This window comes from Harpegnathos saltator, unplaced genomic scaffold (assembly GCF_003227715.2).
Source record: "Harpegnathos saltator strain DR-91 unplaced genomic scaffold, Hsal_v8.6 scaffold664, whole genome shotgun sequence".
Classification (NCBI taxonomy): Eukaryota; Metazoa; Arthropoda; class Insecta; order Hymenoptera; family Formicidae; genus Harpegnathos; species Harpegnathos saltator.
In genome coordinates this window covers 277,698-303,906 of record NW_020230498.1, presented here as the reverse complement: position 1 = coordinate 303,906, position 26,209 = coordinate 277,698, and the positions used below count along the sequence as shown (strand labels likewise).

The 26,209-nt window shown below is 50.7% G+C and overlaps 1 protein-coding gene across 5 annotated transcripts in view; it reads left to right on the top strand.

The window, feature by feature from the left end:
* The window catches only part of babo (TGF-beta receptor type-1 babo), a 32,912-nt gene extending 8,783 nt beyond the window's left edge, over positions 1–24,129 (top strand). Inside the window, exons 3-8 of one of the 5 annotated variants that reach the window (XM_019845270.2) lie at positions 11,802–12,010; positions 17,989–18,225; positions 18,980–19,213; positions 19,739–20,079; positions 20,566–20,805; positions 20,989–24,129. In XM_019845270.2, coding sequence (XP_019700829.1) covers positions 11,802–12,010; positions 17,989–18,225; positions 18,980–19,213; positions 19,739–20,079; positions 20,566–20,805; positions 20,989–21,111 — 1,384 coding nt within the window. In that variant the 3' untranslated portion in view covers positions 21,112–24,129. Of the gene's footprint in view, positions 1–2,722; positions 2,881–7,212; positions 7,368–11,801; positions 12,011–17,988; positions 18,226–18,979; positions 19,214–19,738; positions 20,080–20,565; positions 20,806–20,988 lie in introns of all 5 variants that reach the window. The other 4 variants (XM_011155056.3, XM_019845272.2, XM_019845271.2 and 1 more) reach the window with 4 other exon arrangements.
* Positions 24,130–26,209: the final 2,080 nt, after the last annotated feature.

The following is a 26,209-nucleotide window of genomic DNA, read 5'->3' as shown; positions in this document are numbered from 1 at the left end:
ACTTGTCGGCTTCGTTTCTCGCTAAGTCTCGAGCTTTTCATCGTGTGCGATCGATCGATCGAGATCCACGTGCTAATAGCTCGGACACACGTCCGACGCGCCGGCACCGCCAGCGGCTTCGTTAACTCGGAGTTTCCTTTACGTAACGTTTATTCGCACATGCACCTCGTGCAACACGGCCCGATGCTCGTCGGGTCACTATCCCCGCGAGTGAGCGCCGCGCGGACTTCATATCGAACGAGCAGCCTTCAGCGGCGGTTTCGCTTCGACGTCGCGATCGATGCCCCCCGTCGTCATCATCGTCGTCGACGACGACGACGACGACGACGACGTTGTAGTCGTCGTGCTCTCTACGGGCGAACGTTTATCCGGTTTTCCAAGCCGCGCTCTCGCCTATGCCGAGCCATGATTAGCGACCGTTTCGGCGGAAACGAATTATTGTTGTCGGTCGTGCGTCGCGTTGGTAACGCTGCTAACCGAATGCGACGCGCCGCGACGAGAGAGAGAGATTTCAAGTTCGGCCGCTGGGCCACGGAAATTCCGCTCGCGCGATCGATCCGCAGGGGTGAACTCGGCAGCAGGGGGCAGCGGGGCAGCGAAATTCGAAGGTGCCTTCCTCCCTCATCACCCTTCCGCCCACTCTCGCGCGCCCCTTTGCCCCTTCGGCCCCGCGGTTATCGATCTTGAACCGTATCGAGGAAGTTCCTCGCGCGCGCGAGCGTGCGAGCGAGCGAGCGAGCGAGCGAACGAACGAACGAACGAACGAACGAACGAACGAACGTACGAACGAACGTACGAACGAACGAACATACGAACGAACGAACGAACGAACGAACGAACAAGCGGGCGTGGGGGTAGCCACACACAAGTTTCAATTCGCAAACTCCGGCTGTAGATAGCGGAGAGACACATTGTGTCGTGGCCGGAGGCTATCGTTTTTGAGAAACGTCAGCCACGAGACACATGGAGGACACGGGAGATGACGTCGGAGACGAATTCATGTATCGCTATACTGCGACAGGTCGCGCTGGAGACGCACGAGGGTTTCTCGCGCTCTCGGCTCTGAAAGCGCATCAGCATTCAAATTGGAGTCGTGAGTCGAACGTTTGCCGCTTTCGATCGTCTCGTGTGTGCTCGTATCTCTGATAATCTCGGTCTTCCAAGCGACACGCTCCTTCCCCACCAGTCGATCGCCACAGTTCGGTTCATTGTGTTCATTCAAGATTGTGACAGAGCGCACACCTGGTCGCACAGCTTTGCGAATTCCCGCCGCTCCGTCATTCCGAGAGAATAGACTTTCTTTCTTTGATCTCGTTCCCGTGAAGTCTGGCGAATGACGCATGAGCGCGTCTAAATTGGCGACAACTTCGGAAAAGCTCGGCACTCGGCGCTCGTAGCGTTTGAAAGGTCAAAAGTTGATTAGATAGCGCAGCGCGTGCGGACCGCGCACCGCGGACTCGACCTTCGACCTTGGGAAGATCGACATTTTCTTGATCGTGGATGGGATGCCGCGGTGTGCCGGTTCATGCCGAAGGACGCTCGCCAGACACGATACGTAATCTTAATTATATATTTATTTCCTGCGATTATAGATCTTCGTCGTGTCTTATAAGGAAATGCCGGAGGCGAGAAAATTTAATTTATACGTAGCGTGCCGCGGTCAGCAGTTTCACGCGAACTTTGTGATCGAAGCGTCGCGAATAATACGCACTTCAGATGCAAAGACTAAATCGTAGGAGGGAGCGAACCGCGAAGAGATTCGAAGAATCTTGTAACTCGGATGAATGTCACATCGATTTGTTTATTATAAAGGTTATATGCCTTGGAAACACGGGAGTTTCCTAATTGTCCTAACTAGAAGAAATAACAAAGAAATTTTCCTAATGAAATTATCATATTATTCTGTTGGCGATGGTATTATATGCATACATAATTCATGTTATTAAATAATTATATGGATTTCACGGGCTGTTCGTTCATTAAACGCCGGTGTAGAGTTTTTGAAATTGACGCACTCTCGAAATTGTAGCGGATCGACCGAGACGCCCGAGCAGCGCGACGATCTGAGGTCGCAGACGTGCGGACGGCCCCTAAATGCTTAATGCGCCAGACGGATAATTCGGATAATTCGGCCGGAGATCGCATTGAAAATAGCGCGACCGAGATTACTTGATCGGACGGCAGCGTGAAAGCGGCACGAGCAGCAATTTTATATGCGACTGCATGAATGCGAAAATCGGCGCGTCGCGACGTCGTCTTCATCGCCGCTCACGTGAACCTGACGTCCGACATGAACAGAAGGAAATGTTTCAAACATTGTTTGTGTATCACCTTCTGCTTTCACAGTACCTCGAAGAATAAGAAACTACAAAGCATTGAGAGATTCAAGTCCTACGCGAACGAGTAGAAAACATTTCAAGTTCTTCTTTTCGATGCTTGTTCTCTTCCAACTCTCTTTCTGAATCTCTCTTTTGTATCTCAATGAGTCCTCCGCAAACCTACGGCATTCCCAAAATCCGCAAAAGAACGATTGTCACCTCCTCAAGCTATCTCGGTGTCCTCATCTCATTTTCCCCATCGACGATCGCGTAGATTTCTCCAGAGAATTTCTCGCGTGGAAAGCGCGCGTCGGAAATGTTTTCGGAAATTCTTCGACTTATACGCGATCGTGGACGATGCGCGAGTTCTCCGGACTAAACGCAGGATTGTGGTGTTGTGAAAGGTGCTTCAACCGAAGCAACTGGCTGCCGCCGGAAGCGCCCCGTTTCTGCGACAGCACGCCGGGCATCTATCGCTCGCGGATCTGCTGCGATAAAGACTTCTGCAACCAGAATATATATCCCGTTTTGTTATCTCCCGACACGTCCGAATTATCGTCAGGTATTCTGCCGAGGGCTCGCGCGGTCGACGAGGGCTCTCCCTCCTTCTCTCTTTCTTTGTCTGTCTCTATACGTGTGTAAAACGTAACCATTGCCACACATAACACACATCCCGTCGTTATTACACACTAACCACATCGGAGAGATCGAGTGGACAGCATGGACTTTCGAAATAACAACAACAAAGGACGGGATAATGTCGGCAACCCCGAGCGCGCGCGGACGCATAGCGGAGTTGCGTAGCTACGCACCCTTCGACGCGCCGCGCCGAGCCGAGCCGGGCGGCGTGGTTCTCCCTGTAGTCGAGAAACGCGCTCCGCGTGAAGCGTAAAATCGTCGCTCCCCACATAGGACAGCCAGACGTTGCAACAACAGAGCCGACGCTCGGCCGATCTACTGTCAATCATTGGCCAAGAGTCCGTCATCCGACAGTGGACGCCATTACTGCTGAACGATCGGATGTGTACTCACGCGGCTTATAATTTGGAGGAATAACACTTTACGATATTTACCATTCACTCTTGTACCGTGATGGGTAAACGGGAGACAATATCCTGCGCGCTCTGATTCGTCTCGTCACCTTTCTCCTCTTTGCTCGAACAAAAGTCGAAGTCGCGCTTTCGTACATTCTCAGAGATGATAGTCACTGATTAATAAGAAAATGAGCACCCCTTTGGTCACACACGCTTTGGTAACGTTTAAACACACGGTAGCGCGTAAACGCACTTACATTCAGCTCAATATCGGAAACTTAGCCGACGATACGGGGAAATGATCTCACCCTCTCGTGAAGAAGCGGGGCAGTCCCAGCTTTCGAGCGCACTTTGTCCCGTGTCGCTACGACGTGTTCCTACGTGCAGATATCGACAATCGGCGAATCGTTTGACGGTCGACTACAATGTTGCGCGCCGCCGGGAGAAGTCCGCGGCTCGGACTCACTACAATGTATCGGGCGCGCCGCCGCCAATATCGCGGAGCGATATTTTTTCCAGATTTCTCCGGGAAGCCCGAAACTTCGATCGAGCGTATCTCCGTGAAAAATTGACATAGAAACTCGAGACAAACGCCATTCTTCTCGGCGTTTCACGCGCTACACGTTCGTACTTCTCGCACATACTTGTGACTCATGTGACACTTTCGCTTGTACGGTTGCGACGAACTAGCGTTAAATGTGTAACGTTTTGCGTCGGAATACGCGCTTCAATCGGAAAGGTCTCAATCGTCGACACGTAATTCCGGCGAGATTCACAAGAATCTCGGCCGAGACATTTCACGAGATCTCCATGCAACTTGCCGTCTTCTTCCGCGCGCTGCTCGCATAATTTCGAGAAAGAATAAGTCGCAAGTCGACGTCGACAACCGCGCGAGATGTTCTCTCTTGGCTGATATATCGTTGCCAACGCTCGGTCAAGGATTGGCTGGCTGCGATGGGTGCGACTCGGTGCACTGATTGCAGGAATCTCAAGCAATAAATGCCAGCAGTTAAATAAACGAAATCTAGCGACAATTAGCTGCCGGCACGGAGTCAATTGCAAGATCCTACCACGATCCTTTGCGCCAACACCCGTGAGACGAGCGGCGCTTCACGGTATTTTTCACATACACGCGCGCACTCTCGCGAGAGGTAAGAGACACACGCGCAATTTCCGTGTGTTTTCCGAGTCTCTCGAGCCAAACGACGGACGGCGCGACTAGCTCTTCACGCGAAGTTTCACCAAGTTTTTCCCATCAGCAAGAAGCAGCGGCGGATAAACATTTTAATCGTCCGTTGCCCGTTGCATCTGCATACACGCCCACGCGGCCATCGCACGCGTTACGTGTGCGCGCGTATTTAGCACTCAGTTTGAGCGTCTCCGTAGCGATCAGCCGAGCGACACGCGCACGAACCGTACAAACAGACTTAATAACGAACTCCTTAACAAGATAATTAAATGCGCGTTCTCTCCCCGCGGCGGTCGAGCGAGTCGTGTTTGGACTGCCGTCGCTCGTAATCCGCGCGAGCTGCGCCTCGACGATCATTGTGCTGCGGTTTCGCGCGTTTCCGGTGATATCGAGCGGCCAATATCGATCGTCAGCTAGCGAGAGAGCCCCGCGGATCGTTGCCGCGTGTCAGCGCGTTTGCGAGTCAGGCACGGGGAATATACGCTTGCATTACGACACGTCGTACGCACGCGATCGCGCGTCCGAGATTTCGTCGACCGACGCGGCCACGGGCGGTTCGTACGCGACGATTCGCGTGCGCGATCGAATCGCACGATCGGAGCGCGTTGTGGCTCACCTTGACGCGCGTGTCGCGACGAGGTGCGATTTGCATACTCTGCGAATGAAACTCCGCGACCGACCGACCGACCGACCGACCGACCGACCGACCACGGTCACGGTACACGGTACACACATTCGTATCCAGCGAACGTTACAAGCAAACTCAGCGATCTATTCCGGACTGGGAAGGACCGGTACTCGAGCTTCGCAGACAGTTTTCTAGCGACACAAAAGAGGCGGCGTCGCCTCGCGTGGGACTGGGAATAGAGAAACACACGTCTGAGAACGATCCGTCGACGAGCCGAGGACATTTGCAGACCTTGCAACTTCATTCGACTCGGTCGCCGGCAGCGGTAGCTTGAATTGACGGGCGACTCGAGATCGGCCGCGTCGCGTTCTGCTTCTCATCGAAGCAGCGCTCGCATTCCTCGGCGAACAAACGCGGAGTGCGCAAGCCGCGCTTGATATCTGGGTATGGTAGAGCCCAGCCGAATTTGAGAGATACATCCCGAGATACTAACAAACACACACTGCATCCTGGTGTCCACCGTTTGCCCCTAACCCATATTTTCTTTGCTGTGCCGAGTTCGGTTTGCCAGAATGTGCGAGGTGTGCCTGCTTTGACGAAACGATCGTCGTACCCGGACGATCCGGCGCCCGCGTCTCTCCCCCGAGGAGACTCGAGATCTCGTGCCTCTTCTCGGGCTCGTCGGGCTTTAAGCGTGGAGAACAAGTCCGATCGATAGACGGACTCGCGTCGCGAGTCCGACGCGGGGCCGTATCGCGTTCATATCACCGTTGTACCGTTCTACGCACCCGATGCGCGCCATCCCGACTGGAGTCGGCTGAATTTCAGGAATCACGAAGGTACACGAAGGCTACCCCCACACACATGTCAGGTATACCACGAGAATGTGTTGAGTTGCACGGTATTGCGGATTTCTCTTGCTCCTCCACTCCCGACTACCACCAGCCGCCCCGCACTCGCATCCTCTCCCGGTTTTTGACGTTTTCTTTCTCTCTTTTTCTCTCTCTCTCTCTCTCTCTCTCTCTCATTCTCTCTCATTCTCTCTCTCTCTCATTCTCTTTGTTTTCTTTTTTTGTTGAGTATTTCTCTTACGGTTTTTGCTGGAGTTTGCTCGCGGTGTTTTCCCCCGAACGACATCCGCATCTGTGTGAGTTGTGCTGCGAAGTAACTCAGCGAACTCCCGAAGCGCGTCACGGCTAAATTGTTATCGGCTAATCGGCGGGCGCCCTCGCTTCGTTTGATCGAAGCGACCGAACGTTCGCGCGTTCCAATGAGACTCGAGCAAAGTTGATCACCTTGAAGCGCGATTTTTCAGAATGAGAATGCCGAAAGACTGAATCACACTGTCACATTGGGCTTAGAAGAATAATCGACCAACACTCTCGTTCTCACCGCAGCGAAAAAGCGGCGAAAAAACGAGTGGCAAATTAAGGGCGAACAATTGGACGAAACGTCGGGAAATTCTCGATACTCTCGGTAGCGCGACGAAAAGTGACCGATTGGCCGAGTGCTTCGGCGGATCGAAGTAGTCGGCCAATCGAGTCGTGGCACGAATTCAAGCTTCTTGGAAGTTCTGCAATTCTTCGGAAGGTCATGCTCGCCCGAGGGACAGCTTTCAGGGACCGCAATACTCGGGCACGAGAGATCAAGATCGGCCGGCCCGGCCGGTGTGTGAACGCTTAGCCCGTTAATAGCGCGTCTCTAATCATATCAAATGGCGTAGAAGATAATTGCGCGATATCGGCGACCGGAGATCGGAGATCGGAGACCGGAGACCGGAGAACGCAGCCTTACAATCGCGCTAATCCCTTTTTGTCGTGCTACCGGTAGGATCGGATTCCCGTTCGCGTCGGTTTTTGCCTCGAAACCGCACGAAACGTTTCCCCCTGCCATCCCCATCGAACCACCACCCCCCCCCCGCCCCTTCTACCCCTATTCGATGCCTCGCGATCTATCGTGCGCGACGCGACGCGCGTCGCATCGAAATCCGAGTTCCACGTTCGCGATCTCGTTTTCTGAAACTGGTGCAAAATCGGCTTGAAGGTGCGTGCATAAACAGCTGTCGTCGTCGCAGCCTGAGCCGTTCATCCTCTGCATGACGAGCGACTCGCGAAACATGACCTTCGTCATCGAGTGCTGCAATCAGGATTATTGCAATCGGTATCTGAAACCCCAGCTGCATCCTCGCAACAAAGAAGGTACAATCCAAACAGACCTGGAAGTTACGAAAACTCTGCAGGTGGCACGGGCTTTTGCTGCTACTCTCCTTTTTCTACTCTCTTCTTTACCTCTCTTTTTCTCTCTCTTCTCTTTATTTTTTTTTTATGTATCTCTGTTTTTGTCTCTTGTTCTCTTTCTCTGACTACGCCTGTTTCCGCGCGACACGACGCCTGTACGTCGCTCTCGCTGCCTTTCCTACTTCGGAATGATTACAACTGTTTTACTGTCATCGTTCTGTATGCCGATCTGCGCGGCGAGTCGAAAGCGACACATTGCCGGAGAGTACAGTAGTTGTTCGTTTACTTTGGGTTACTTTGGGTTACTTGGCGATTGGAAAATGTTTGATCTCCCGCGAGCTTTCGCACGAATTTAACATTCGTGTTACATCGCGCACAGGTTCTCGGAAGTGAATTGAGATTAACGAGAGAACAAGGACGACGAAATAGCGCCGACTCTGTGCGCAGTACAAAGGAATTGTTTCTAAGTTTGAGATCAGTTTGACCTGACCCGCGCGACTACTTAAACGTTAAAGGGGCAACTCCAGGCGAGACTCGACGCGGGTCCGCGAATTCCTGCGCGAGCTCTCCCGCGAATTATTGAATTTTCCTTCGTGGGCTCGCTCTTGCTTGATCCTGATAGGTCGATCCCATTTCTACGTGATTTACGCGTGAATGAATAAATCGGTTCAATACTTTTTAACTGACGTATAACCCTGGGGAGCGAGACAGCAGCGAGATATCTCACGCGACGTTAAAAATTACATCCGTTTCTTGAAATAATCGATCGCCCCGAAAGGTCTTGCCGAGGCGCGGGGGAGGGAGGGAGGGAGAACATGGAGGGCGGCTAGCGTGTGCGTTTACCAGCGCATCTGTTACGGAATGGAAATGGAAATGGTTCAAGCACCGGTCAGAGGGTTTTCATGTAGTCGAGGAATTAGCCAAGTCGCGGACCATTTTTTATGGTCGGAATAATGCGTTACGTCATGGTCTCCGGCAATGTACATTCCTTTGTCTTGCTCGCGCTCGCGTCGTCTCTGAACTTGCTCTGACACGCTCTCTGTCGCGCTCTCGCCCCCGTTATCTGTGCATACACATACGTACAGGATGTTCCGACGACACCTCAGGAGCGGATCTGCTCGAGTCGCGAACCGACTTGGCGTTAACGAAAATAAAAAATCATCCGAGTGCATCATCTAAAAATCATCTAAAGTAATAAAAATCTAGTCTTTAACGACAATGACATCCTAACGATTAAACGTCGTCGCGGTTCCCTTCGTGCAAGATTCGTATCAGATTCGTTTAAAATTCGTTAAAAATCGTTTAGAATTCGTATGAGGATTCAATAAATAATAACGTTTTTTCGCTACTTATTTCAGCCTTTTAATCAATGAAGCGTCATATGTTGTTTCCAATCCCTTTTCAAAATTGAGACATACTTTTCCTTTGATATTTTTTTTCCCTTCTCCATCAGAGACAAAGATCCCTCCAGATCGGGCAAAGGACTCTCTTAAATTATCGTCCGGTTTTGGTACACTGTGTATATTTTTATATCCATGTAATGCCATGTGCACTGCATATACATATATATATATATATATATATATATATATTGTGTGCGGAGTAGAAAGCTTCCGCGGCGCTGCACCACGCTACACGCAGACTTGCACACGCGATGCGCGCTACTCGCGCATTCGCGGATGCACGTTGCACTCTCTCGTTCGCCGTTCATTGCGTCCAATAAAGCGCAACGTGTCTGGTTATTTTATATCGCGGTTTCTTGAACCGCAATGGAGTATTTTAGAGTCTCGCCGTCGCCTTCGGCGACGGCGCACGCAGTGAGACGCGAAATTAAAGGACTATATAAAGCGTGTACGGTGCGCGCTAATCAATATCGGTGGCAATATGTCGTTTCGCTTGAACACCTTGTACCGGTACATGTACCACTGTGCATCGCATTCGACTTTATTTTGTGGAACGTCCGTCCCACCGTCTCACGTTGTATCGCGAAAGCTGGTGGAATTATCACCGATTCCGTTCGGAGAGACGGATTTCGTTTTCGGCAACTCGCGCAACAAAGAGCGGGTTCAGATAAGCGTGATCGATAATCGTTCAACACTTCCATCATCTTCCGTTACTCTTCCATTTTCCTCGGTTCCTCCCGAGCAGCACACGCCCCGCGGTATTTACAGGTGCCGCGCCGGCACCGACGCGGCGCGATATCATTACGAATTGCTCATTCATTGCCAGAGATAACGAAATTCGAGAAGATCGGTATCGAAATTGGCGTGGAATAGATAATAAATACAATAGAAAAACACGACGCGATTCGTAATCGAGACCGGACGGATAAGATAATACGAAACACGCGGCGTACTCAGCGCAACGCAGCATTTGGAAGAAGAAAAAACAAAATTAAAGATAGAAAAACGCGATCGTGAGAGAAATTTTGCCACCTACGGAGATATCGTAGTCGCTTCGAGGCAATCTCCTTCTGTATTTTTTTATCTACGAGCGCGCATCCCACAACACCGGAAGTCCTCCCGAGTGAACTCGGAAAGCACCGGTAGCATGTTGCCACAGCTCTCTTCTCTGCATTCTCTCTCTCTCTCTCTCTCTCTCTCTCTCTATCTCTCTATCTATCTCTATAACGATAGTACCTACCTTGTAGTAACACCCCAATAGCGCGCTGCCCTTGAGAAACAGAGTGTGGCTTTTGTAAATATCTCTTTTCGTATCTATTTTTCCACTCTTTAGCCCTTCTCGTATAAAATAAGTAGCAACTCACCCGGACTATTCTCTGTAGAACTCACGGTGTACTCTCTATTTCTTTATCAGCTTCTGCAATAATGTTAAACACACTTGACGATCCGGCACGTAATTACGTCGAAGAACGAGCCGACGTGATTGATGTGAGATCTCGAGCGAAAGAAAGAAAAAAACCGCGCGAGAGAAAAAGTCGTTGAGAGTCGATCGTTTTCATTGGAATTACACATCAGTATTAATCCATCTTTCGCAAGTACATCTCATGCCAAGTTTGTCGTTAACCCTCGCAAGTCAAAAACTAAATCTTTGTGGGAATCCTTCTCGAAATTGCGAGGGTTAAAGATCGAAGATCGAAGAGGTCCATGAAACAATATCTTTAGCTCCGCATGCCTTCTGACTTTATGTAGCTGTTTATCGTTTTATACTGCCGAGCGTCTCTATGGAATTTCAAGCGCATCGAGACGATATACTTTTCCTCTTTACGAGTAGTAAGACGAAACACTTTTTTTCTCCCAGTCGATGTCCGTGTGAATTTCGATTGTTGCGACAAGGTGTATCGTGAGACTCGCATCGAGAGACTTTGAAGATATTCCAGATTTTAATGCAGCATTGATGTTATCTGCGTTGAATCTCGACGTTCACCTCCCGGAAATTGCACAGTCAGAACTCAGTCGCTAGTTAAAAGTTAAATGTTAAAACTCTTGAGATTTAAATTAATTTAAATTCTATACGTCATGTGTACGTCTTGCGATGGGAATTTTACGAAACACTGTGTACCCACATCAGTCTATATATGATTAAGGAAAATGTGTAGGGTGTTGCCAAGAGTTGTCATAAAAGTTGCTCCAAATATCTCAAATGTTTATTTTTCATGTCACAACGACAGAAACGAGAGACTTGGTCTCTCACACACACATCAACCGAAAATTGCGTACGTTTCGAAAACGCGGCCATATAAAATAAAATGTCACCAGTCCTCTTCACTTCCACAGATTTTCCTTGGACACATACGGACTCTCCTGAAGACTCAATTGCACCGGCGGTGTCGGCTGGCTGCCTCTTTGATTAGCGATTATCTGTCTCTTTACAAGTTATCGCACCGAAGCTCCCGATTACGCCTCTAAATTGCAACGTCTGCTATAACGCAAATAGAGAAGTCAAGTTAATAATCGCGATCGGGCGCGCAATCGGGGACGCCGGTGCAATCGGATCTAGTTGTACGCTAATCACTTCTTCTCCTCTACAGCTTATTAAACTTCGTGTGTAGTACACTTACCTAGTTTAAAAGATTGCCATTAGCATTCCCACCACTGTCTATCTCTCAGACATCGCTCCACTAAAATCTCGCCTTCGGTGACTCGCTAATTGCCTATCTACGTCATCCGCGATGTCTGTGCGAGCGCACTGATGTCGTCCGCGAGGTCTTAGCATTTTGCGGCAACCATGACAGCGGAGAGAATATTTGGGCTCTCTTTTTTCTTTTCTTTTCTTTTTTCTTTTTCGTGATTTCTTTGTCGTGATCACTTCTGCCCCCGCTCCTTCTGTTTTTTTTTTTTTTTTTTTTTTTCTTTCTTTTCTCTCTCCCCGGCGCGGCGACGCGAACCGCGACATTTCGCGCGGCAGTACTCGTCATGTCAATTGTTTTCCCAGGTGTTACAATAAGACGCACTTCTTCCCGGACACCGACTACTCCGTTTGGTGCACCACGAACAGTACACTACGCGGTCAGGATGGCATCCGATTCGAGGTCGCCTGTTGCGATCAATTCGACTACTGCAATCGCGATCTAGGGCCCTTCTTTCCTCCTCACGAGTCCAGAGGTGGGCCGTACTCTCACTTCGCGAACCACCTCGCACGAGGTACAATAAATCGCAACTAAAGCGCTGCCGCGGGATTCCTCGCCGCCAAGGTCGCGCTGGTCCCGCGAAGTTCGTTCTCCCGTCGAACGAGATTCCCGAGAGAGCATAAGGCAACGAGAGTAAATCGGCAAGGATTCAATGGCGAGATCCGTAATAAACGAAGCGTCCTCGACGTCGCGTAACGGCGCGGCGAATTGCAGAGAGAATAAAGTCCTCTCGCGGAGAGGAATGAATCGCTCAAGACAGCTTCATCTTTCGATCGTTAAAATTTATAACGTCTGCGTTTTTATGCGTGAGCAAAATTGTTGTCATCGCGAAGCTGTTAACAACGGAATATCCCTCGTCTTCATTATATAATAACATTTGCAAATATAATTAGTTTTCAATTGGCTCTATCTCTCTCTCTCTCTCTCTCTCTCTCTCTCTCTGTCTCTGTCTTTTTCTCTCATACAAACAGAATTCTCACGTCACGACAGTTTTGCGCGTCGCGCGATGAATCACAACTGCGGAACGAATTTCTCGCCGGTTTCTCTCACCTCCGATAGTCGAAAATTCGTCGGCGAATAAAAATCTTTCAACGCGAACAATTCGGATCGCTCATTTCGCGACATGAATAATATTCACCGTCGCGGAACGATACGCGGCACATTTTCCGCTTTGTTCGGCTTGAATAGATCAGCCGTCCGTGATACGATAGCTTTCGCCTGTGTAATAGCTGACTAGCGGCGAGACGATGATTTATATGTGTAACCTAGTGGTGGTTGTAATCGCGTGTAATTCCGCGCGATAGTTCGGCAGAGGTGAATAAATAATTCGTCGGGCGAATGTCGGGTGAGATTTTCCTGGTTAGACAGCGCGGTGCCGATAACGGAGCGCAACGCGCAGCTTTGATTAATCGTCATCGCTGTGGATTAAGGAATGTTATTTTCTCTTTCTTTTCCTTTTTTTGACGTCGAAACGTCGACTGACTGCGCACGACCGAGCGGCAGTTCTCAAACGTTACATTATCTATTTCTTTGTTTCACGATGATTTGGTAAATTTTGCATCGAGTGCGTAGTCACACCACAGCAACTTACGTAACCGCATTCGAAAACGGACTCTCGATTCGTAGCGCATCGTGCAACCGCCAGTGCGACGAGGAAAACGTATCGCCGAATTTCTCGGAAAAGACGACGGCGAAGTGCAGATTCCAATAAGCCATTGAATCCTGACGAGTGACGCGATCCGCGAAATCTTTTCGAGGCGCTGATTGCATTTCGATGGCACTCGAGATGAAAAATGACGGATCTCTGACGTTCGGACAGACTTTACGACGAACCTGTCCTTTCTAGTTTCCGCGCGTACTTCTCAAACTCGGTACGAATGTGTGTTTTCATTTCCATAATTATCCAACTTTGTCTTACGCTACGTTCCGATTTGCGTTTCTCTCTCCCGTTAGCGATTCTTGCTTACCTTTCTGCTAGAATCGCGCGCATTCCTTCTCTCTCTCTCTCTCTCTTTTTTTCCCCTCTCGTCGTGAACGCGAGTCCGTCAATGTCCGACGAATTGCGACGCTTTCAGCTTCTCGTTTTGCGGTTCACGAATCGGCGGGAAAAAGGACCTTTTCCGATGGCGACCTTGGCGTGGCACGCGCGCGACAGTGATGAGAAAAGCGGGGTATCGATTATCGATTTTCTACGCTTTTGTGAATTGTCTAAGCTCGCACTTTTCACACCTCTGTATCCCCTCCCCTCCCCTCCTCTCTCTCTCTCTCTCTCTCTCTCTCTCTCTCTCTCTCTCTCTGTGTGTGTGTGTCCACCTCTGTGTGTTCGCCCGCGTTTCACGTTCTCGTGCCATTTATCTTGCTTGTGCCGAGCTGACAAGACAAGGAACGGACAGAATAGCTGCCACCAATCTACGGTTCTCTTTCTATCGCGATCACGTTTATCGTGTTTTTCCACTGTCGGGCAATTTTTTGCCGAATAAAATTCGACATTTTGTCGCCGCAACACGCAGGACGGCGTTGCTGTTTCGTTGCATAATGCAGAATGACGCTCGGGGTAAAGTGATGCTGCACATTAGACGCGAGGTGTCACGCACTCGTCGCACTTAACAAGCTTAACATTTCGGCGTTACACGGAACGTCTGCCTGTCGACGTGAAATTCGAGTCGACTCGCTGAATCGACTTAAGATTATTTAGCAGAGTGTTGTGCAGTTTAGCCAGATTCCTCCGACTTACGCGCGCGAAAAATTTGCGTTCTCTCGTCTTGCGCTAAATGCGACGGATCGGAGATAACACTCTCCGAAACGATATTGCCTTCTGTTTTCGCTCAGTCCGTGATGTAGCGCTGAGAAAAAATATTACGATCGAAATTTCGTTGCACGAAAAATTGATAAAAGCTGCCTCCTCTAATGGCTTGCAAGCGCGTGATGTCACCGATATCGTGCTTTCTCACGCACCTCCAATTCGCACGACGAAGAGGGGACGCGACCAGATAACGCACTCTGTGTACGTTACGAGCAGATAAGATAATGCCGCTCATGTACCGGAGAATTTTGCAATGCCGAGAGAAGATCTGATAAAAAAGCCGAGGGCATTCCACGCGGACTGTGTAATCGCTCGGCGTGTAATTGAATATGTTAATCCTAGAGCACACATCCACTCCTGCGTGTCGCATTATAACCGCGCGTTTGCAATCTCTCCCGCGGCCGCACGCACCGTACGCTCTTTCACATTTCAAATTAGCTTATGAAATTATTATATGTTCTCTTCTTGCCGGCGAAAAAAAGAGAAAACAACTCCGGGCTTTATGCGTGGGAGTCTACGTGCGCTCAAACAAGTTTCGCACGACGGAGGATAGCGAGGAATGAGGAGGGAGGAGGAGAAAGGGATGAAAGCGTGAAACGATCGAAAACAAGGACGGGCAGTTCCGTGATACGCCCCACTTGTCTATCGCGATTCTGCTCGTCTATTTACACGACACGACTCGAGTTCTCCGCGAATGTAGAGCAGTCGTGGAAAGCAGTCGCGTGACATATCGATATCCACGCGGATCCGGCGGATTTCGGCGGACCGGGATGAAAGTGGAATCGTCGCCGTCGTCGTCGTCGTCGTCGTCGTCGTCGTCGTCGTCGTCGTCACCGTGGATGCCGCGGCAAGGGGGGAGGCGTGGGAAGGGGTAGGGTGCAATTTGCCGGCGCGAATGGAACGCGGACGGCCGGCCGCGAGAGAGTACAAAGTAACGAGGCGTACGCAACGCGATTTGGACGAAGGGATGATTGGACGGGCCGGCGAGCGATATTCATCGATTATACGTGCCCCAATAAATCCGCGAGGACGGCCGGTTATCGGGCTCAGCGGCGATTTCATATTGGTACGCGCGCGCGCGCTCGTGGAATTCGACGCTCACGTGGCGGTTTAATCAGCCCCGGACGTGGATTTATCGAACGTCGATATGCGGCAGACTCTTTCGCATTGAGCCACATCGGTTGCAATGTCGCCGAGATTCGTACGCGTGGCGTTACCGAATTTGCGAAATCGTCACATCCTGGTGTACTTTCTCGTGTAATTTCGTCGAGGAGGACTGAGCGAAGTTCGACCGTACGAGAGAGAATCGTCCCGAGCTGTAAACGAAAAGTATTTTTAATTCTACGAAAACAAAAGGATACATTTCGTCGAGGAAAAATTCAGCGATGCGCTTTTTGCGAATCAACAGACATCCAGCGTTCCGTGCAGCCCGAGGAACATCGGCATTATAAATTCTACGAGGCTCCCGTTGGTGACGTGCAAAAACTGGCGGAGCATTATGCGACGAAACAGCCGGGTTAATTGTTAATTAAGCGGACGCGCTTCCGCGAAACGACGCTCCCTCGACAACGACGACAGTGTCAGCAAGGTGCACATGTGTCGCCGCGTTACTCTCCGATTGCTCTCTTCTGGGGTGCTGATCATCGTCGGACACACAAATGTGCGATCATTCATCGGTCCCTCGCTCCGTGTGATGCCTGTCATCTCATTAAAGTCTTCACTGGGATCAACATCCGACCGTACCGCGCGATTCGTCCCGTGCACATCTCCGGCGAACAAGGCGGTGCCCCTCGTTTACCCCCCCCCTCCCCCTCCCCCCGCCTCCCCGTCGATTGAATTCCGCGGCCGTCCAGCTTTTATTTGTCGCTCCTCGACGCTCGCGGGCGCGGGGGCGATCGCTTATGATACACCGGGCGGCCGCCTTAGAGCGGAGGAGGGGGGGGATCTCGACGCGGAAGCGACTTCCTCTCCAGGTCCAGCTCGTTGCTCCCGTTTGTGATGCCGAAAGGGGCGGTTCGCGTCACACCGTATGGCTTGGCCATGTTTAACACGGGACTCGCTGCATTAACATGCCGGGCTCCTCTCGCGTCTCTTTTCTTTTCTTTTCTTTTTCGTTTCCTTCTGGGCACCGGCCATGGCGTCTCCGCATGGAGGGTCTAGTCGCGAGTTATCGGAATCGACGCGAGTCGCACGCGAGACACGCGCGTCTCGTTCGGGTTACCTCGGCCGATTGCGATACCGGCCGGCGCCTTCGGACGCCGCTTTCTGTGGTAACAGTTTTGTGTGGATTTTCGCCGACTGACCGATTAACAGCACCTGTGTATCGCCCCGGAAGCGGCAGAGAACACGCCACGACGCTCCTCGCGACCTCGCGACTCAGCAGGTAAGTGCAACCCCTCCCCCCCTACCCCGCGTACGTGCCTCAACGTGCCGCGGACGTCTCGAGAAGACTCGTCGATGAGACGCGCGTAACATCTATCCGTAACACGATCTATCGCGACGTGAGCTCGAGTTACATCGCGTGAAGCGAACGAGCGCACTTCGGGTTTAGCAGCTGAGGCATTCCGCGATCGAGGACGGCGACTTCAGACTTGGAGAAGTCGCCTCGAGAACGACCGTTCTCGCTCGCAACTGGCTTCGTTGATATCGGTCAACGTTACGTAAAGAGCATGAAACTCCAGTTCGAGCTCGTGAGGTGTTCATTCGGCCGAGCCACGAAGTCGCTCGCTGAGATCCGTGTTTGATCAGCGATTCGAGCTCGCCGACGAGTCATTGAGGCCCGCGGTCGCAGCACGTCGACACGCGCTCCGGCCGATTTTCGCAGGAAGAGAGACTTTCGGCAAATTTCCCTACGACTACGACTAACCGCTCTGCCTGCACCGAAGCGAATGTCAACTGGTCGGCGGGACGAGAGCAGTTTGTGCGAAACGAGACGCGCATCGACCGACGATAATCCTGTCTCCTTCTTGCATCGAGAGCCCCTCTTGTTAATCGCAACGCACACACATGTACATATATCTGTTTGCTCGCCTCTAACAACGTGCTCGCCTGGTGTTCTCTTCATCCAGCCGGTTTCTGTTGCCTGTGTTCGCGTGTGTTGCCTGGCTTCCGTGTATTTTTCGCTTCTCGCGCTTCACGCCTACATCTACCTTTCTTCCCGGAGATCTCTACCCGGGAAGCGCCTGCTCGAAGCGCTTTCGAATCGAACGGGCGATGTTGATTTCGACCTATTCGCGCTGCACGCACACACTCAGCCGTCGCGTCGCGCCGGCTGCCTCTCGCGGATCCGACGGTGTTCGATTTCTCTCTCATCTCGCCGCCATTGTGAACCCACCGGGCGTGAATTCACGGTGGGCTAAGGCGCCCACCACCGCGCCGAAATGATGAGAGGGACACCGCCTCGATCATCGTCGGAAATAGACGAGCAGCCGGTGCCTCGCGAGTTCTACGCCTGTTTATCTCGTTACGTAAGAGAGCGATGCACGGGGGGACCGCTTTTTGCACGCATGTTTGCGCGACTTGCGCGATTTACGCGTGACTCGTGAGGCGAGACGTCCGCGCGTATATATCCCCGCGTTGAACTCGCCTCGCGGGTCGCCTGGTCGAAATTGACGTGTCCCCGTCGATCACTCGGCGCTGCCAGCCGCGCGAATATAATAATAACCGGACCGATCCTGCTTGCCGAAAAGTGTCGTCGGGTGGCGGCGGCAAGTCGCAGATCAACTGGGTGATCGCCGTAGCGATAGCAGGCCCGATAGTCGGCCTGAGCGTGATCGTAATGCTCATCTATCACATACGGCGCAGCAAGAGGAAGAAGCGGGACAGGCACTACCCGGACGACTCGCACGACGCGCCGGACCGGCCGATCCTGGACGGCGTCACCATCAGGGACATGCTGGAGATGACTACGAGCGGCAGCGGCTCGGGTAGGTCGAATTAAATTAAAGTCGCTCGCTCCTCAAGCAGATTGAATAGACGTGGAGCGACGAGGTGAAAGGCGACGAAAAGGCCTACCGCGCCGGCGGTGGTTTCTAGCGGAAGCTAGTTCCCGGCAGCGACTACGTCGCTAACGGCGCATTCCTGATCGCGATCGCGTGTCTATCGAGTCGCTCGAGCGGCCAAGCGATCCTCCAAGCGAATTCGCGTCCTGCGTTTTACAGTCCGAAAGAACGACGGATGGAATTTTCGCACGGCTTTCTCTCTCTCTCTCTCTCTCTCTCTCTCTCTCTCTCTCTCTCTTTCCGCCTTGCCGAGACGTTTCAGTGAGCGAGCCTTTTAAACGATCGTTACGATACGATACGAGTGTTTATTCTTCCTCTTTGTTTACACATGTGTGCACATCGATATGCGCGTTCAGCGTAACCGCCTTTTGTAGTCACAATTTGCCGGAACACGTAACGCGCGCGAGTCATCGCCACGTTGGAGTCTAGCGGATTGCTGGAACGACGAGGCGCTCGCTGAGATTCGCAACAAATCACCGCGCGCGCGTCTTCGATATTCGCTCGTTAATAACGCCTTTTTTCCTCGCATCGCGGTGCGCGCGAGTTCGCGCGATACGCGCAAGCGTATATTTAATTTACTCGTCTCACGGTCGGGCTTGATCCACTAACACGCGGCGTATGAGTCATCCTCAATCATACTGAAATTTGCGTTCTTCTCCAATGCCCATCCTCTCTCAAGTAGGCCTGCCGCTTCTGGTACAACGGAGCATAGCGCGCCAGATCCAGCTGGTGGAGACGATCGGGAAGGGTCGCTTCGGCGAGGTTTGGCGCGGGCGTTGGCGCGGCGAGAACGTCGCCGTGAAGATCTTCAGTTCGCGGGAGGAGAGGTCCTGGTTCCGCGAGGCCGAGATCTATCAGACGGTGATGCTGAGGCACGACAACATCCTGGGCTTCATCGCTGCCGATAACAAAGGTACCGCCTGCCTGTCCCTTTCTTTCTTCTAGCAAACGTGGACTTATAAATCGCGACTCTGGACGCGCCTCTTTCTCCCTGTGCACGAATCGATTCCGAAATGAGTCCGGCGACTTTGAGGGAGGGAGGGAAAGGGAATTTCCGAGAGAGAGGGAGAGAGAGAGAGAGAGACATACATATTGTCGCGACTTAACAGTTAAGAGAATGTGATACGCGTCAATTGTATATCACAAGTGGTAACTCAATGTCGAGGAGCGAATTATCACCTGTCGGAGGACAGCCACGAAGAGCGTTGCAATAATATTGGAAGAGCGTTTTATCTTTGGGAATACGTGCTTTATCTTTAGTGGACAGAGGCTATTCGCTCGGATTACGTGAAAAGTATTGAGTCGTGTGTCATCGATTTCTCCTTATATATTTCACAATCTTTGAGACGAGAGAAGGAGAGGGAGGGAGAGGGATATACCCTGCGATCAGAGTCAAGTCCCTAGGATCGCAGACTGATCGATACGCTTTCGATCCCAGATAACGGCACGTGGACGCAGCTGTGGCTGATAACGGATTATCACGAGAAGGGCTCGCTCTTCGATTACCTCAACAGATCAACCGTCGATACGAACGGTATGATAAGGATGGCCTTGTCGATCGCCACCGGCTTGGCGCATCTTCACATGGAAATAGTCGGCACGCAAGGCAAGCCGGCTATCGCTCACCGGGACCTGAAGTCAAAAAATATTCTCGTGAAGACTAATGGTACCTGCGCCATAGGCGACCTCGGGCTGGCCGTCAGGCACGACGTAATCACGGATACCGTCGACATTCAGCTCAACAACAGAGTCGGCACGAAGAGATACATGGCGCCCGAGGTAATTATCATTGCCGTGCGAAGCGGATTCCACCGGTCTAGGATGTGGAAGATGTGGCGAGAGATCCGAATATTCCACTCTCTCGGCCGAGGGAAGCAAACGAAAATTTCACTCGTGATCGCAACTCCCTCTTTTCCAAAATATCGGTCGAACTTAACGACAGCCAATCAAACGACTTTCGTAATGTCTCATTAACTACTGATCTAATTTTTTTCAATATCTAAGAGATTGGAATTTCTTTTTCTTTTTTTTTTTCTTTTTCGATAATCAAGAGTAATGAGATATTATATTTAATTAACTCGGGATAATTAGGACACGAAGGAGTCTCTTCTTGTTGACGAGGACAAAGACCCAAGGGTGGAAAACGACGAATGTTAGAGAGAAGCGTGACGTGTTGCGCATCGCGAAATAACGGAGAGAAAATTCGTGGCAGGCGGTCAGCAAGGCAATAGCTCGGCAGTTTGCACGAACGCTTTCTGCTTTCAGGTTCTTGAAGAGACGATAAACATGAACCACTTCGACTCGTTCAAGAGGGCGGACGTGTACGCGCTCGGCCTGATCCTCTGGGAGATCGCCAGGCGTTGCAACGTTGGCGGGATTCACGACGAGTATCAGCTGCCCTTTTACGACTTGGTGCCTTCCGATCCGACTATCGAGGAGATGCGGAAAGTCGTGTGCACAGACCGACAGCGGCCGTCGATACCGAACCGATGGCAGTCGATCGAAGTGAGTAGCGAAACGAGAGATATCATTAGGAACATTCTGTTCTATCGTAAATAATCTCGACACAGTCTTCACCGTCTACAACCACCGCGTAGCGAGACAAATTACGAATCAATCACCAATTCACTCGTCAATTTTTCATTCGATCGCCGATATATAAATTCGTTCCGACTCGCCTGGTTTCAGGCTCTGCAGGTGATGTCGAAGGTGATGAAGGAATGTTGGTACCACAACGCGGCCGCTAGGCTGACCGCACTCAGGATCAAGAAATCGCTCGCTAATTACGGCGCTATGGAGGACCTGAAGTAGATTAAGCTTTCGTCGGGCTCTTGGACGGGAAGAGAGCGACGGGGGATCGATTGGTACGTTGCATACGCCGGACGTAGCTACGACTGGAAATTCGACGCGTTGGAGCTCCCGACGATCAGACGGAGGGGAAGCGGGAGGAAGATATTCCGAGGGGTGTACATACCGAACAGATATTCCGTGGAGTCTCGCGAAGAGTCTGAGAAATAGACTGGCCGAAGTTATGGGGTTCCTTCGTGCGAGACAGGCCTCGACGTTCGAGCAGATTCGAGCACTGCACGAGCGGTCGGCATCGTAACGCGGCGAGTCGTGGGCAGAGAAGTAGAACGAACGAACGACCGGACGACCGATATGTTGCGGTGGGAAGAAACTTGGTTACTTCAGTGGTCCCGATGTGTCATCATCGCGACCCGATAATCGATCGCTCGAGCGAACGGGTCGGCAGGAAGTCGCGCGATACGATTTCGGTTAATCGAACGATCGCTCGGTTATCGTGTCACACGTATACTTACATTTCTATACGCAGCACATACACACACACACACACACACACAGACACTGCTGTATATTTATTATGATATATATATATTAATGTTAAGATAACGAAGTATACAAATTTATTATATAGTGACGTTTATTGATTACTACTAATGAGTAACGGTACATTCGTATATTAATATATATATACACGCGTATAATTATATATTATACATATTCGTTATCGGAGACTAACCGATTCGATTAACCGAACCAATCTTCGTTCTCTCCGGGCGATCTCGCGAGAGCGACTTTCGTCCTCGGCCGAGAGACAATCGACGCGTTCGCGCGAGCGCATGCTGAATCGATGGAAGTGATCAGGACGTCGCGCGAGATACGAACGTATCGGCTCAGCTCAGCGAATGGTTGCGGAAGTACACGCGAAAAAGGCCTCAGACGTTGAGAGAGTTGACACTTTTTAATATAAATTCCGAGAATACGCTGTTAGATTTTACCGACGCGTGTAAGAAGAGAAAGAGAGAGAGAGAGAGAGAGAGAGAAAAGGAAAAAAAAGAAAGAAAGAAAGAGCGGGACTGGAGACACATTGGGAGCATATACCGTACACCTTGTTATACAAAAGAGAAATGCATATCTTTTGGTTTTCCTTCCTCTCGAGAGTTCGTCGATTCAAGCGACACTATACAGGGTAGATAAAGAGACCGAACGACGCTGACCGGTTCTGACCGCTGGTCGAAAGAGAGAAAGTAGGAAGAGAGGGAAAACGGCGTCCGGTAAATTCGAATTCGAAGTACGCGAAACGGCGTCCTCTGTCTGTCGAGTGAGCGACAGGACAGCCGTTCGACGAGATATCCTTCGGCCTTTTGGAAAACGCGAGGAATAACGCGAGTCATCACCGCGACTACCGGCGAGACCTGCGTAAAAAGAGCGTTCTCCTCCCTGCGCGCGACAATTACCGCGAGACTTTTGGCGCATCGTCCGGTTTTGTTTGTCGACCCTATACGTATACTCTTAGTGTGTAGTAAAACACATCCGAATGTTTTGCTCAAAGCGAATATTTTTGCGTAACGAGAGAGAGTGCGCGCGCGCGCGAGCGATGCGTAATGGCAACGGCGGGACTTTCGAAGCGTGTTTCCTTTGCAACGCAGGAAGGCTGAAAATTGAAGGATGCTAAGCTCAAGAGCGCGTAATATCGTGGCCTGAAAGGAGCGTGAGAGAGGGAGAGAGTGCGAGAGAATGTGAGAAATGCGAGAGAAAGGCAGAGGGAAGAACGTGTGGCGAAAGCTGAACTGCGACTGATACGAGAAGGAGAGAAAGAAGCGAGAGGACAAATTCGATAAAAAGAGAATCATTGGAGAATCTATATTTTCGGGAATTTTTTTGCGTGGAAGAGAGAAAGAGAGGGAGAGAGAGAGAGAGAGAGAGAGAGAGAGAGAGAGGGAGAGAGAGAGAGAGAGAGAGAGAGAGAGAGAGAGAGAGAGAGAGAGAGAAAGGTACGAAGTACAGCGAACGTGAAAATGTCGATCGAGTGAGTGTATGTGAGACGAGCGGACGCGATTGGGCGAGAGGAGGAGAGGAACCAAACGTGGCTCGATGTTGCGAACGTTTCCGTACGCGATTGTGAACATTTGCGATTTCTTATCCCTCTCGCACTCTTGATCGTGCAATTTCGTCGACATTGCGAAATTTTATCAAACTTATCCCGCGAAGAGGAAGCTTATTCGTTCGATCTTCATTGGAAATTATTTCCAATCGCGGGGACATTCTTCTCTAGTCAACGAACGTACGTCTGCGCTTTTGGTGTTCCTCCGGCGTGATCGCGTCCGAGTAATTCCTCGGATTATTTCCATCGTATTGTATCGTTAATGTACGCGCTACATCTCGACGACGGCTTTAAGAAGGAGCTCTTATCGGTGTTCGTTTGTCATTCGGCCCGGTGTTATATTTCGTACGTTTCCTTCGTGTGTACCGAGGCTCCCTCCCTCGGGAGGTCGAAGGTGAATTTCGTGTGTACACGTTTGCGCGCTGTATTTCAGTGAGTTGAAAAAAGCAATCGTAGTGCTCGAAAGATAGATACGTAAGTTTGGTATACTGCGCGAGACTGAGAATGCGACGAGTATGCGTATGGGTGGTCTCTGTGCGAAAAAGAAAAAGAAAACACGATAATTGTAATATTATCGGGTGGCGAACAGGAGGGAGCGTTCTCCTGTTTGTCCTCGTGGGATGGAGAACGAGCGTCTCCTCTTCAGCCGCGGATATATACTGATTATATCGGATAATAGAGTGTATAGTGTATACTTCTTGGACGAGGCGAGATTTATCTGGAGTGTGAGAGAGAGAGAGAGAGAGAGAGAGAGAGAGAGAGAGAGAGATAGCGAGCGTGAAGGAAGAAGTCGCGTGAGGCGGAAAATTTAGGCGAGGAAAGAAAAAAGAAAGAAAGAAACAAGAGAACACAAGAATCTTCGTCATCCAATAGTCAACGTAAAAGTCTGCGAGGTTACAATTATTACTATACTATAGACAAAGCGGAGGGTCCTTCGAACACATAATCGTATTTTTGTATTGTTTTTTACCGATGACGTCGCGCGGACGTCACGCTAATTTTCCTCTTCCGTTTTCTACTCGCTCGCAACGTTCCGACCCAGTTGTAGAAATTTCCCGACGCGCGCGTTTTCCACACCTAATTTTCGTATCTTCGTAGTGACTTCGGTGCGGCCAGTCCTTGATTTATGCGACTGATTATGCGCCGGCCAATGAGAATAAATAGTGTTACCTTGTCACCGAGTGTAAATTCGCGAGTTTTAAAGAAATCTCGGCAGTTTCTCTCCAAATCGTGACACGATTGTCCCAGTGACTAAAACTTAATAACATATACTCATTTAGTCGCACAAGTCAAGAAAGTCCGCGTTGCAGTGACACGATAGAAATGAAGGTACTAGGAAGTAGACAGACAAGAAGTGTCTCTAAAAAAAATCAAGTCGCTCATTACCGCGGCGAGGAGAGCGGGGGGACGTTTTCCTGTCGCCTTCGCGTTTTCTCTCATCTGGCGAACAAGACGAGACGACGGGGGGCAACGAATCCGCCATCGGATTCGATTGCAACGGAGTGACGTCACGCACTCGTCGTGGATTGCAATTCACCGAAAGACTGAGAATCTAATGTTCAACTAGTAGATAATGAGCGCGGCTCTCAACGAGCCGTCGCTCCGAGGAGGCGGAGCCTCGCTTCTTCGCTCGCTCCCCGTACACATTCCTATTATGACACGTAGGTTAATTTATCATTACGTAATTAAATAACGATAGTCCGTGTACATCGGTGGGGTCGCCTCGCGGTGACGTTTTTTATACTTACACTGTGCTGGAGAAGCGCGCGTATCCGTCGAATCGCAAGACGCCGCAAACTCGACCGGTGTCTCCTCTTTGCAGCTGTTTCCATACTGCTAGTACAACTCTCTGTGCCAATGCCTGATTGAATATTAATTAAAGCGAAAGAGGAAGAAAGAGAGAGAGAGAGAGAGAGAGAGAGAGAGAGAGAGAGAGAGAGAGAGAGAAGGGAAAAGAGAGAGAGAGAAGGGAAAAGAGAGAGAGAGAGAGAGAGAGAGAGAGAGAGAGAGAGAGAGAGAGAGAGAGAGAGAGAGAGAAAGAAATATGGATAATAGTAATGTACGCTGTGTTCCCACAAACTGCACCCGTGCACTCGAACGAGGAAAAATATCTTCCGTGCGAATTTCAACATGCTCGTTTCCATGTCGATACACGATTTAACTGCATCTCGCCAGACGTCGCAGTATGCGCGACTCTGAGATTCGAAATCCGATATTACAGAGCGATCTCCCATCGCGATAACGGATCGTCTCTGTCGAACGCACAGGTTCGACAGGGAATATCTGGACGCGTGCAACGTGGGAAAACTCGCTCGCTCGTTCAACTCGCCGACTTGACGCCGAAGCCGAAGAAAGATCGGCGCGTGAATCGCTCGGGACTCTCGAATGCGGAAACGATAAGATATTTTTCCTGCTCGCGCACTCTCGTATCCACCGCGCCACATTTCCGGGCCGCGACGCCCTCGACGTCGCTCCCGAGCTCGTCTTGACGTCAGTCGCGGTTTATCGCGGTTTACAACTGGGTCGCCGAACCGTCGAACAGTCTGACTCATATCCGACGAATGCCGAACTGCCAAATGATATTTCATCCTCCTCCGTACCTCTTTCCGCTCCTTACCGTTTAAGCTCCCCCCCTCCCCCTCCCCCCACACACACTTGTACAAAAGAGTAACAATAAATTAGAAATGAGATAGAGAGAGAGAAAGAGAGAGAGAGAGAGAGAGAGAGAGAGAGAGAGAGAGAGAGAGAGATGTTTGCACACGCGGCACTTACGACCGCATCGCGATTCTGTTAGTGGGAAGAAACTTGTACCTTTAAGGCGATTTACCGTCTATTTCGTTTTGTGCTTTAGGTGATACCAGTGTTTAATGATTACCGGTGAAATGGAAGAACGTGTTCTCGGGGAGAGTCACATCGTTCCGACACTTCACGTCGGGCAAAATCGGAACGATTCATCGTAGTCTTACAGGGCAAAGACTTTCGTCCTTGTCTTCTTCTTTCCTT